The sequence below is a fragment of the Morone saxatilis genome, unplaced genomic scaffold (assembly GCF_004916995.1).
Source record: "Morone saxatilis isolate NCDOM2014 unplaced genomic scaffold, NCSU_SB_2.0 Contig11, whole genome shotgun sequence".
In the NCBI taxonomy this organism is placed as follows: Eukaryota; Metazoa; Chordata; class Actinopteri; family Moronidae; genus Morone; species Morone saxatilis.
In genome coordinates, this window is record NW_023339663.1 from 22,960,845 (window position 1) to 22,975,117 (window position 14,273).

Below are 14,273 nucleotides of genomic sequence, written 5' to 3' on the forward strand. Positions count from 1 at the left end.
GAGTTTGCAGCTTGGTTGTGTGTCCTCAACTCTGTTTTGCTGACAAATGGAGCTTCAGCTAGATGTAGAAGTGCCCTTATCCTGTACCTCACTTTCTCGTTCAACCTCTGTCCGACAAACTGACTTCTCAGACCCGTGCTCAGTGTCCATGCTTGTGCATTTCTGTTCATCGTCTCTGCACCATGTTCAGCTGTAACCAGGATACACATAAACACTGGATTCACTCAAGCCGAAGTACCTTTAGTAATTTTCTCTTGGCACAACAGTGCTCGCTCTAGGACTGCTGTTACACAGTGGACTGTTAGATACGTGTTTCAAAAACAATTTCCAAGGTGAGGTTTCTGTTTGGACCGGGGATGACAGAGCGCCCCCTCCTGTGTTGGAAAAACCCACTGAATTAACTCAGTCTGTTTAGTTCTTAAGTATTGCTGTAGCATCGTTCTCTCGTGGGTGAAACCATGAACAGCCCCAGAGGCTGAAGACATGTCTGATTTCTAATGTTGCTTTAAAGTGGTTTTCTTGGTATTGCGGCTGGTTGGTTAGTATACTGTGAGTATGATAACCGTATACTGACGCTATTGGTAGTACTTGATAAGACATATACGATATAGGTGCAACACTTATACATATATGACGCTTGTCATGTGTTTTGCTGGTGGCAATGGCAATTGCATTTTTTTATATTATTACTAACAGTACAGTATCTTTTTCTATGGTCTGAGCAATGAACTTTAAACATTGCCACTGTCATTTTGTATATCTGCACCTCTGCTCTCTTTGAAACACTGTAGTGGCCCCTTATGCAAACACCCAGCCATTGCACTTTCTTGGGCTGTAGGCTGTGAGTTGACTAATAACTTTTTTGGCTACTTTTGTGTTGGCCCACTAGCGATGGCGTTTGATGGATTTGATGACTGTGCTGGAGCCCTCTTATAGGACACAAATTGGGAAAAAAATGGTAGACATGAAGCATTTGATCTTTCTGCCTTTCATTTTTGCTATTTCTTCAAATGTTTTTTTTTGCTTTCTCTACGGTTGCTACTGTACAGAGGGATCCAAAAGCCCACTGGCTAAGGTGTTTAGGGAAGCAGTGTTGAATCTGCATTTAACACAGACACAAGTAAACCATGACCAATATGCAAGAGGAATGACAAAACACACTACTGCTGTACAAGGAGGTTTTCTTTCAGTTTTCATACATGTTATCACTGAGATAGCAAAACTAGCATCACTGGTTTTGTATTTTTATTTCAAGCTTGATAATATCCTAAATGTCACCCTGGTCAGTTTTTGTCTTTTTTTTTGGACAGTTGTAATATTTGCAAGTTGTGGTCTGTGTAATCAAAATAATTCTTTATGTAGTGCAGGAAAATGCGTCTTAAAAGTCATTTGTAATTTATTGGATTACTTTCTATGAAGTTCTATAGAGGAAATTGAGGTTTAATTATTTTTATTAAACATATTCTTCTGACTATCAATTAAGTGTGCCTTTGCCTGTTGCTTTGTCTGGAGGCCTTATTCAAGAATTCATCAACTTCCTCACGTGTGCACTTTCTTACTGCTCCACCACAGTTCCTTTCAGGAACAGAGATTCACTCTAGAAAGCAGATACAGTGGGAGAAGTCTTTTCTTGTGAGCTTGGATGAAAGTCTTTCTTAAGCTTCCCTTAGCTTAAAACTCAACAGTGGCAGAAAATATACTGTATTTGCTTAAACTGTGGTAACTGCTCCTTTAATGGTAGCATTTTTCTCCCTACTTTTTAAAGTTGAAATAGTTCCTTTTCTTTTCCAAGTGCTAGAGCTATAAATAGTTAATATAAAACAGTGGTTAATAACATCAGTATTCAGAGTACAGGTAGCAAAAGGAGATCTATGTGCTACTCTGTCTAATTATAGCTATCATATGGCAACACTCAGAACATAAGTACTGTATAATAGTTTAGTAAACCATGTGTTGGTGATCCACTAAATTTAATTTATGTGGAAATATAATTCAAACTATATGGCTGTTTGAAAAAAAAAAAAAAAGGCCCTTTAAATGTGTTCCAGCCAGACCATCGTTAGCACTAAACGAGTCCCATTCGTTGGAGACATTTTTTGTCAAAGCGAAGAGTTAAAAAAGTTTTCCTCTCTACTCTAAGTCCTTCATTCCTCCTCTTGGTGGTGCTCAGTGGCCTGTGTAGTCACTTGTACAGTTCTGCTCAGTGCTTATCATAGCAACCACACACAGATGACAAGTTGGGGCTTGTCTACAGCTGAGAGAGGCCAATGATCTGAACTTCCTCAGTCTGCAGAGCAGCAGGTTGGCTGCTCTGAACCCATGCTGCAACTCTCGACTGCTACCAGCCGACGTAAGAGACACTCAGGAGGAATCTTAGTTCAGAAGAGCCTCCATCTGGCTCTTAAGCTCAACAAAACCACTGACAAGAGTGACTGGTGAGTGGCTTTGAAACTGTTTATTGCTTTAGTTTTCTTGTGACAAGTCTTAGATGACATGACTAACAAATTGCACAAAAAGCTGACAGTTTGAACTAAATGTACCACTGCCATCATCCACCTCTGCATGACATGCTGTTATTTTACATAGCTCTATTATTATATTTGATTAATGGTCAACAACTTGAATCCATAGTTTACTGAAGTGCCATTTAAATGTTAAGCACGTGTTTCAAATTGAAAGTAAGCTTTCATGCAGCTTCTGTCAGTGACGGTCAGTGTGGAGGAAACAGGAAATGGGTGTAACCCATATGAATTGGTACCAGATTATGCATTACTCAGAGTGTAAATTGTTTTTTGGTTGATTACTGAGTATTACTGACACCAAACAAACATGTAGTGTTGAATGACATTAAGTAGAAAGTAGTTTCTTCCAGTGTAATTCATAGACAAGTGGTTTTACATATTATGTTAAAGACAAAAGACAGAAGTGGGAGATAATGAAGCATGACAACAGATTTGACTGCTGTCTGGGTTAAAGACCTAGCCTTAAGTTATTTTTGTGTTTGTTTCAATCTAGTCAATCACTTTTCTATCGGCATAATGCTGTGGACTGACCTTTCTTTGTTTTTTTCTGGCGCTCATGGCTATAAAATGTCACATTATCTTCCTTGGGAGATGGGTTAAAGTTTTTGTGACAAATCGGGGCATTTTTGGCCCAGGCTAGGATTGTATGAATTGTCTGAGCTTTATGCATGCTGCTGCTTCCAAGTTGATCTGTATTAGTCATAGGTGTTGTTTTGCAGTGAAATGTAACTACTGCAGCTGTGGAAGTGAGTCAGAAAAGAGATAACTTGACCCTGACCCTGACCCAAAACAGCCCTGACCTGTCGAGGCATGGACTCGCACTAACCTCTGAAGGTGGGCTGTGGTAATCTGGCACCAACACGTTCAGCGCAGATCCCTTTAAGGGTCCTGTATGTTGGTGAGGTGGGGCTTCCATGGGTCGGAGCTTGTTTTGTCCAGCTTATCCTACAGATTGCTCGATTGGATTGAGATCTAGAATATGGGGAGGCCAAGTAAACACCTAAAACATCGTGGTGTGCCTTCAAACCGATTCTTGCTTTGTGGCACGGCGCGATTATCCTGGCTGAAAGAGGCCACCTGCCATCAGGGGGATCACGTATCCATGCTAAGAGTGCTACATCGGTCTGCAACAGATTGCTTAGGTAGGGGTACATGTCGAAAGTAGCATCCACATTGAATGGCGAAGACAAGGTTTCCCGAGCAGAGACATTGCCCCGAAAGCGATCACACTGCCTCCGTGGCTTGCCTTCTTCCGCATAGTGCATCCTCGGTGTCCACATGTTTCGCCCAGGTTAGCAATGCAACGACACATCCGCCATCCACATGGATGTAAACGAAAACGGTGATTAATCCGGCCACGGCGTACCTTTTCTATTTGCTCTATGGTCCATTTCTGATGCGCTACGGTGCCTGGATCATAGGCACTTTTGGCAGTGGGACAGGGGTTAGCCGATGGACACTGTTGACTGCTCTGTGGCTACGCTAGCCCCAGTACGCAGACAAAATGTGATGGCACTGTGCTGTTCTACACTTTCTATCGCGAACCAGCTTGAACTAGTTCTAGCAATTTGAGCGGTCACAGGGTCAGCTCGTCTGTGGAATTGGACCACACAGCCAGCCTGTCGGCTCCCCACTTACATCATTTCGCTGCTTTCCTTGGTACCACTTGTTGATAGGGTACTGAACCACTGGCATACCGGGGGAACACCCCACAAGAGCTGCTGTTTTGGAGATGCTCTGACCCAGTCGTCTAGCCATCACAATGTGGCCCTTATCAAAGTCGCTTAAATTCTCACCCTGCCCTTTTTCCTGCTTTTAACACATCAAGTTTGAGGACAAAATGTTCACTTTCTGCCTAATATATCCCACCCACGGACAGGAGCCATGATAACCAGATAACCATTGTTTTTCACTTGACCAGTCAGTGCTCATAATGTTATGGCTGATCGGTGTAAATGTGCCAGTGTTTCTTCTCTCTGTGCCCTATACTGATTCTTACTGTAGTGTCTCAGTTGGCACCTGGCATTAGACCAACAGCAAACAGACATTCACCTTATTTGACCTCAAATGATTCAAATGCTAAAATAACATGTAATAGGAGGAAATCTACACAACAAATAAGACTGCATGTGTGGATCTTAGGCCACTCTTATAATTCATTCTATGCAAACTTGAACTCTGCCCAAGGCAGATAAATGAGCTGCAATAATGATCAAGAACTACTGCCATTAACAACTTCATTTAGATCATCACTAGATAAAAGGAGCCTTATCTTGGAAAGGTGTATTAATGCTTAGGCAAGACAGCTGTTCACTTAAGCCTCATTTGTTTATCTTAACAAAGGTCAGAATCGAATAGTATCGATCCCTGAATTTATTCTACAGAGAGCTTTGAATGCAAAGGAGCGTGGCTGTGTGTCAACAGTGGAAGAGACAAAACAGGATAATTCAGAAAGTGTGTTGTTATTTAAAAAAACAGCTGAAAGTCTAGGGAGCAAAAGAAAGCTAGACTGACAGAAAATAACTGGCAGGCAGGTGATTACATTTGAAAACATCTTTTTGAACAAAATGTGGTCATGTGGTGCTCAAAATGGCTACATGAAGAGGAAATAGGAGGGAAATGGCCCCATTAAAAGTTGTTGAAGCTATATTTGATTTTTTCACATAAGTGCACACATAGTGCTCAGTCTGTATAGACTTACTGTATGAGACTTACTCATCTGATAAAGGAACAAAATCCCAGTTCAGTACTTATTCGCATTCTGTATCGTGGAAACTCTCTCAGCTTCCTTACAGTCAGATTGTGGTTCTTCTGTGAATCTCGCTCGCTCTCTCTCTCACACACACACACGTGTCACTGTAGACTGAGGTCTGCCTGATTCACTGAGGACAGTAACCCAGATAAACAGCATATGTGGGAATGATTAGAGAAACAGAGTCTTCATTCAGAGGAAGGGAACTAACACTCAGATAAACGGGCATTCTACCAAATCGGTGCCATCTGCATGTTGTTACTTTTTAAAAAGAAACTTCATTTTTTATCTTTTATAAGCACCATAACTGATTGAACTCATGTTTAACTATTAAAAATGTGTAGGTGTCAATCTCAGAAAAAATATAGATTTGTTTTTTTCTTTACAAGTTTCTAATTGGAAAATTTAAATTTTCTCAGTTTTAAGCAAATGCTTGAAATGTAGCCACATGGGAACAATGTGAGTAGCATGAGAACACTTACCTTCAAGTGGTTTGCCAAAACTATCGTTAAAAAAAACTGTACGTTGAGATTGACTTTCTTGGTCATACTTAGAATATGATCAAAAATACAGAAAAAAAGACTTGCAGGAAACTTAAATATTGTGTAGGTCCCCCTTTTGCCGCCAAAACAGCTCTGACCCGTCGAGGCATGGACTCCACTAGACCTCTGAAGGTGGGCTGTGGTATCTGGCACCAACACGTTAGCAGCAGATCCTTTAAGTCCTATATGTTGTGAGGTTATGGCTGATCGTGGATATAATTTATTATACTGATACCTTTCATGCAAATGTATGCATGTAATGTCCAAGTTACGGGAAAAGGCCCTGATTTGGCAGAATGGCCCAACTGAAATGTTTGAGTGAAGTAGAATGGAGGACGGGTATTCAATGTAAAAGTACCAATAATTACTGTTAATGTTGATAATGCATGGCCTCCATGGCCAGATCACCTGAAATAATATTTTCACATCATACAGGCTGGGACTAAAACTCCTTAAGTAGAAGCTGACAAAGAAGATACTGTCTGTTAAGCCTAGTATTATCTTGTTTGTGAATCCCTCTTATTATTGAAACCTGTACTGCATGGTGTGCTTTGATTAAGGTTTAATTATTACAGTTTCTACTGACAGACACAAGTCTTCTGTGGCATCTAAGGTGTCTAAACTCTTGTTAAACTCAACATGACAGTCAGCAGTCACCATCCTGCCAGGGTGTTGCCAATATCTGCAAAGCTGACTTATCTGAGATGTACAGTAACACACGTGAGTCCTGCTGAGGCCAGGACATAGAGACTAAATAATGTTAACTAAATGAACAGCATAGAGACACTAAGGAGTTGTGGATGACAAGGCTACCAACACAGCTAACACCATCAGTTAAATTTTAGGCTTCCTGTATAATGGAAAGCCAAACTGCCATCCATTCACTTTCTAGGAAGCTTGAAACCCCTCTGCCACAAGACTGATATCAATGTTCTCATAAAATTCTCAGAAAGAAAGAAAAATAAGTGTATTTCCTGTTAATGTCAAACTCTTCGTGTAAATCCCTTCAGAACCGTAATGGGTGACATCACAGACACCACATCTATGTCTGTGGTTGTGGTGCAAGAAACAGTTCAAGAAACAGTTTATAGAGTGAAACTGTCTCTTTACTGATATCAAGCTAAGATACTTTTTTATTTTTTAAATCAAACTATGAAAATATGACTGGTCACTGATTGTACTGCACTGCATGGTTGTATGTGTCTCAATTGTCTCTCGGTGTTTCTAATGTTCTTTCCCTTGTTTAGGTGCCCATTCCTGCTCTGACTCTCATCCGGTGGGAGTGTGGTGGTCACCATGGCAACCACCGAGCCTCAGGGTAACCTGGGAAAACTGAGGTTTGGCCCCAGTGACAGCCTGATCGCTATGTTCAGGTCGGTGCTACAGTCTCGCAGTGTTACTCATATGGTGGCCATGTTGTTTGTATGAGATCTAAGAATTACAACATTATCTGTGTAGGTTATTTTAGTGTACAGCAGGTAGTTTTAACAAAGCTACTGACACTGATAGTTGCAATAAGCCCAGTAATACTGCAATATCACTACACAGTCTGACATGCGTGTTTTTGACAGTTAACGTCGGGTGTAGTGGTAAAAAGCAAACAGAAAAAGGTTAGCATTGAGACAAAAGACTGTTTCACTATGAGTAAACATTATGTGCAGTTGGGGAGGTGTCTGTATACTCTTTAAATGTTTTAAGAGAGCTTTTACAGCTGCAGTGAGGGCTTTTAAAAAACCTTGTGTGGCCTTTTATTTATTTCTTGAAGGTTTTCGCGCTCATTTAACTGCTTCACTGTGATTCCTCTGATTCAGGGCCTGCTCCAGAGATCCAACCGAGGCCATTAAAGCCAGACTGAGACGTATGCTGCACACATTTCTGCAACACCACCGGGACAATGCAAGAAATGAGACGACCAACGGTATGCTAACACAGTCAATGATCATCAGACAATGGGACGAGGTGTCTGACAGTTACTTAAATGTTTGGGATGAATGCATGGCCAAAGCTGAATTTAAAAAAACACTGTTATGTTCAGTATTTCTTGAGGATGATTATGGCCTTCACAGTGTTACCTTTAATAGCCCAAAATTTTATTAGTCTTAAGAGACACACCATTTTTAATACTAACTGGTTCTATCAGAAGTAACAACGCCTGTTAGAGCACAGCAGGGAACCACTGTCTGCTCACCTACAGTGTTTTAAATCCCTACACTATTAGAGAGCTGGCTGGTTTTTAATGACAGGTATCAAATCCCTTGTTACTGATACATTTCACTTTATTCATGTGATACTGTTCACAGAGTTGGCAGCAAAGTGCGGCTGTGAAGCGGGGATCTGGTATTACAGGATCCTGGAGAACCATGCCAGCCAAGAGAGGAAAAGACTGGGCATCAGCGACATCTCAGTGAGTCTGCCCTCCTGTGGCCACAACTGGAACTTTTGTCTGACAAACACCTTTTCCACACACTAGGGGCACTGTATGAATTTGTTACACTACAACTACATGTTTATGTCCATCCTGAGCCTTTTTTAAAATTAAAGCTTTGATCTCTATTCATTTTTTCTACATTTTTCTTTTAAAATAAAGCACTTGTGCTTGTGATGTGTCTGTCGCAGGCCATCTTGGAGAATGATCTTTTCCACTGCTGTCTGGTGGCCTGTTGTCTGGAGATGACCATATCCTCAAACCGTCTGCCTTGTGACTTCCTTCTCCTCCTTCAGATCCTGAAACTGGCTCCGTACCACCTCTGGAAGGTGTGTTCCTAAGTGTGTTAGCAATAAAATTGCTGTCAATCAACAGTTCTCAACTCCAAATAATTGCCACAAAAACACATCATGTTTCAACACTCTGAAGTCCCCTGGGCCAGTCAGTTTTTATTGTCTTTATGGAGAGTACACAGGACAGAGAAGGGTAGAACAGACACTTGTAAGAACAATTATATGGGACGAGCTCCAGAGCAGAAAGTATGTTTACATTCCTGCCTTAAGGGAACCCTAACAGTGGTTCCTGAGAGAGTGGAGAGGGGCTACATTTCTTTAGAGAGTTTCCCATCAGGTCTGAGATTTGAACCAAGAACAACATCCCTGCCATCTCTAACTTTGAGGATACCTCAGACCTCTGTTTTGTTTTCCTGTGGTCTGGCAGGTGATTGAGCTGGTGTTGCGGGCTGAAGTGGGCCTGCCTCGTGCTGTGTTCACACACCTCGCCCAAGTGGAAGAGAAAGTGCTTGAGAGCTTGGCCTGGACCAGTGACTCACCGCTGTGGGAAGAACTCAGACCCAACGAGGGCCATCTGCCGACCTGCCAACAGGTTGGCAATAAAACACACAAAAACACTTCATCTTGCGTCAAGAGTTATCTAAGACTTAATATTCAGTTTCTTCCAAGGTTAATGCTGACGACAATTTCTGAGTAAGATGAAATTAGAAATGTGATTAAAACATTTATTCTACTGACTAATGATGGCTCTTTATCAAAACATCACTTCAGTTTTTCTTCACACACATGGGGCTTTAACGAGGGCTTTGTGTCATATACAGGTGATGCCTCCTACACAGCTTGAAGATCCAAAGACTACAGACTTGCAACCTGACCGAAACCTGCCAGCAGGTATAAATGCAGTGTATTAAAGCTCCTTTTTGATTTAATTCTGTTGCACTTCATACACTCCTCAATTACAAACTGACTACAGTATTCTTACCATGGACTGATGGTCAGTTATCTTGTTGTCAGTGGGTCTTGGTTCGGGAGCTGACCTGTCTGCCGGCACTGACCAACAGCATTCCCCGTCAGCTGTGAACAGGCCTCGGAGATGCAACTCTCTCCACATGTTTGCTCGTAAGGTTAGTCAATACTCCGCACCATAACATTTACCTAGCGTGTGTGGAATGATATTCTATTCTGTGGCTCCAAATAACAGTTATCATCGCAATCACCATTTTACTTAGACGGAGACTCCAGAACAGTCAAGTCACCAAACACTGTTATATTGTGTGTTTATGTTGTTTACATGAAGTGATCCTGGCTCAAATGGTAAATACAAATGTACTGTCTGTATTATAGCTCTGTTGTTGTGTCTTGAACATGTATTGAACTGGATTTTGTCTCACTTCCCCCCTTGGTCAAGTAATTTATGGTATGATATTGTTAGGTTTTTATTCCACTTGGCACAAGTCTGGGAATGTAACCATTTCTTAGGGGAAGTTATTGGGAATATTTGGAGATGTTTAGTGTGGTCAGTTTCTCTTTGTCTCAGGTTTACAGCCTGATGGGCAGGCGTCTGAGGGAGCTGTGTTCCACACTGGACATTTCTGATGATCTGCGGTTGAAGATCTGGACCTGTTTTGAGCACTCTTTGGTCTACTGCACTGACCTCATGGTAGACCGACACCTGGACCAACTGCTCATGTGTGCCATCTACATCACTGCGAAGGTGTGCTTTTGATATATCTTCGAGAGTCTCAGGACTTTTAATGGTCATTGGTTGATTTGGTAAACATGCTGCATGTTTGCAGGGATGTCCTTTGTCTGTGTGTGATTACTAAGGGCTTTAATTAGTTTAAAGCATGTCACTAAAACACGCTTCTTTTGTAATTCAGTAAATTAACACTCCTGCATACCCACTGCATAGTTTTTTAATTGATGATGCAATACATTAATTTTTATTCATTCTACTATTACACTATTACCCCTTATAAAGTGTTAATTGTTAGTGACACCATTTAATTAAGGGACAGCCAACTTTATATTTATATTAGTAAGTATTAAATAGCAAAAGGATCTTAGAGACTCTCAGCACTCACTGACAGGAGCCCTGCTAATAAAATAGTTGAGATGTGACTTTTGCTTGGAAATCATAAACTTATGGAACTTGCATTGCTTTTACAGATTACCAAGGTGGAGGTACCCTTCAAACACATAATGAAGTGCTACAAGTCTAAGCCACTTGCCAACAAAAGTGTAAGTTTGTTTTTTGAAAGATTATTCCAGCCATCATTTGAGCTGATTTGCTTAAATCAAATATAAGATGTGATTCAAGATGTTACTGAACATTAACATTGTGCCATTTAATTGACAGATGAAGTGTGATTCACATATTGATATTGATACATAGGTTTTGTCTTTGTGTGTGTTACGGCTATATTAGTTCAAAAGTTACAAACACAGACATTTTCTGTTCTCAGGTCTGCAAAAATGTGCTGATTTCTGGAAGAGAGACAGAAAATGATCTCACTGGAAACAACAGTAAGAGCATGAACATCCTCTGATTACCCAGACATGAATCAGTGTGTACAGTTGATATGGGACATTATGACACAGTATGGTCTAATAATAGCTGATTTATACAGCTACATCTCAACATACATCTCAACATATTTTATATACAGAATTTAAACTGCCTTTGGCTTTGCTGTTGCAATGACATAGATACATCCTGTTAGCTCAAATAAAACTCATTCACAGGAAAATGAGGTGATTAAATAAACTCCATTTTTAAAGGACAAATTCTATACATCTCCAGCTGGACTCACCAACATGAGAGTATCACCAGCATGTTAGAAGATTTCTTGGCATGCAGGCCAGATTTTTTTTCTTTGGTTACCATCTGGCTCCAGCACCAATTTAACTGAAGCCCTTCAGGCAGCATATCTAGGGTCAGCCATAAGTCAAGTATCACTCTGTGTGGCTGGAAAGAGGCATTATAGAAACCTATATCAAGGTACCACAATAACTCACAATCTATTACCTGCATTATATCAGTAATGTAAGTGGAGACAATTTACTGTACTTCCACCATGAGAAGTGGCCATTTATTACACTTTTGATTACAGATAATGGTGACCAAAGCGACGGTATCCTGACCCCCAACACACCATCAACACATTATCCGGGACCTTGTCAGGAGGAGAGGGGCAACCTTATTTACTTTTACAACCAGGTCTACACAACAAAGATGGAGCACTTTGCCAAGCAGTTTGCCCCAACCCCTGCAGTAAGTGAACCCTTTCAAGTCTCTGAATTTTGCTGTATGAACAATAGGAGACAGTAACAAACCGAGATCACACAAATCTCGGACACACAACACAAAACACAAATTCAAGGATGTGTAAAATGTTCATAACTTCAGAATGGGGTTTTCTAACATATCCTGTGTCACTCTTGTGTAGGGAGACACCCCTCCTTTGTCTCCATACCCCAGACAGTGGAAAGTATCTCCTCGCAGGCGCAGGCTGTCCCCCAGCTACCCCATCTTCATTTCACCATACAACCCAGAAACCACTTTACCCCGTACAACCGGACTCTGCTACTACTTCAACTCAAGCCCCCCAGAGGTCTGTGGACAGAACATTGGAAACCTTCTTAGTGACCATCATCTTGAAATTATATTATTTAATTTGTGTAGCTTGAAGATATTGGATATGCATGTTTAGTATGTACACTTTTAGTAGAGCTGAATTATTGATTTCATTATTTTTAGGTGATTAAGTCACAGTTAGTTTTGCTACAAATATCCGTTCTGTTTCCAACAGCGTCTGCGTGAGATCAATAACATGGTCAGGACGGGCAGGTCAACCAACAGGCGAAGCTTTGGGGTATCTTTGGATACAGAAGAGGAGGAGGAGGAAGTAGAGGTGGAGGAAGAAGGTGGTCCTTCAGCAAAGAGGCTTCATTTGGATGAGTCAGCCTGGCATAGGCGACTAAGGAATGTGGTGAATGATCGCGTGACAAGAAGGGACCAGGACCAACCCTCTCCAGTTACAAAGCCGAACCTGCACTAGAGCAGAGAGGAGTCTCACTCTGCTCCTGTTTCTGAGACTGTAACAACAGTGTTAAAAGAGCAGCACAGAGCAGCTTTGTCATTGTCTTCCAGTCTAAGCTAACATTATGCCTTTTTTCTCTTTTGTTCTGCATTATGTCTGACATATAAGGTACTTAGCCCTCAGCTCAGTGGCCAGTGGTAGAAGATTGTCATTGTCCTGGGCAGCTGTCTGGTTGAAGTGTATGAATTTAATGTAGGGCATAGCTGGAAAGTGCTCAGTTGACCTCCCTTGGATAAATAAAGGTTAGACTGAGAAAGGATAATACAGTACCAACTGAACTGCAATTAAAACAGGGACAAGCTTGTCTGCCACTCACAGGGTTCATGGGGACGAGCTTCACCAGTGTCTATGGCCTTCATGAATACTTGATTGTAATTGACTAGATTCTGATTAAGTGAGGGATGATACTAAGTGTTCATTGCAAGCCACTCTAAAGCAATTTTTAATGTGTTTCCCTGTTTTTATCCTATAATGATGCTTTCTTATCTTTTAAAATGTTCCAATATTCAAGTTGAAACAGTTGAAAAAAGTGAAACTTGATTCTTTACTTCTTCGCAGGAATGAAGGGAAAGTGAAGAAGTTACATCAGCATTATTAAAGTTTATTCAATGGTACTTGAAGTATGTAGAAACTAATAAAGCTGTCTGAATAATAATAGTTTCACATGGGGGGCTGCATAGTTTTATTGACTGATTCCTGGGTTTTCCTAACTCACTTCCTAAATAGATGATTTTACATTTTTGTAAAAAAAAATAAAAAAATAAAAAAAAATGTATTAAAACATTATGGATAATCTTTAATTTAAAAAAAAAAAATTTTGTTAAATCAAAATCATGTATTCTTCCAAGTAAACAATAAACTGATACATACAAGCATACTGTATATAACAAGGATCTTGTATTGGTGTCCCCACAACATTCTGATTAAATCATTCTCTTTGTTCTGTGGTGAAATTATCACAGACTTTACCCCCAAAGACAGTTTGGACTCTGGACTGAATTTCTACTTTATACTGTATGTAGTTCTCTGTTCGAAGGGAGCTGGTTTACACTCAGCATTCTGGCCTCACTCTACTTTGCTCCCTTTTATAGAAAGCTAATGAGAAGCAACAAGAAAACCTGTTTTTACTTGGCAGAGCAGCACTATTGTACCAAGTGACCAAGCAGCAAGGGACTCACTGACATCATCTATGGTATATACTGTTCTTTTCATTTTTCAGTTTCACTCTCCACCTTCATATAAAACTATGTACCTACCAAACTAATCATCTACAGTTTTTGTTCCCCTTTTACTGTACCATAAGAGGCAGTGGACCTGTAAATAAGAATGTGCTCTGACATTAACTGAATGGTGATATATACAATCTACATTCCTCTGACTAAACGAAAGCAGACACTCCCATCCAGTTGGTAACCATGGCTGCCCTGTGATTGACACACAATCCCCCTCACTGTTTATTAGTTACCATGTTTTGGCACGCCACCGAGTTAATTCTCAACCAATGTTGCTTGGGAGGTAATTACCAAAAGGCAGCACGGCCAGCAGACAAAGGCTCGTAAAAAGAAACCAACACACAGTCAGGTGCCCAAACTCAACAGGAAGTCTCAAGGTTGCCATAGAGAACAAAGGCACCTGA

At 40.8% G+C, this 14,273-nt stretch overlaps 1 protein-coding gene across 1 annotated transcript; it reads left to right on the forward strand.

Annotated features, from left to right (window-relative positions):
- The first annotated feature begins 2,241 nt into the window (after window positions 1–2,241).
- Window positions 2,242–13,707, forward strand: LOC118343217 (retinoblastoma-like protein 2). Its single transcript, XM_035681976.1, has 14 exons — window positions 2,242–2,435; window positions 7,064–7,189; window positions 7,628–7,734; window positions 8,117–8,220; window positions 8,433–8,570; window positions 8,962–9,126; window positions 9,356–9,425; window positions 9,549–9,658; window positions 10,072–10,248; window positions 10,704–10,775; window positions 11,000–11,060; window positions 11,648–11,808; window positions 11,984–12,148; window positions 12,347–13,707. The coding sequence occupies exons 2-14, from the start codon at window positions 7,113–7,115 to the stop codon at window positions 12,593–12,595; spliced, it is 1,656 nt and encodes a 551-aa protein (XP_035537869.1). The 5' UTR covers window positions 2,242–2,435; window positions 7,064–7,112; the 3' UTR covers window positions 12,596–13,707.
- Window positions 13,708–14,273: the final 566 nt, after the last annotated feature.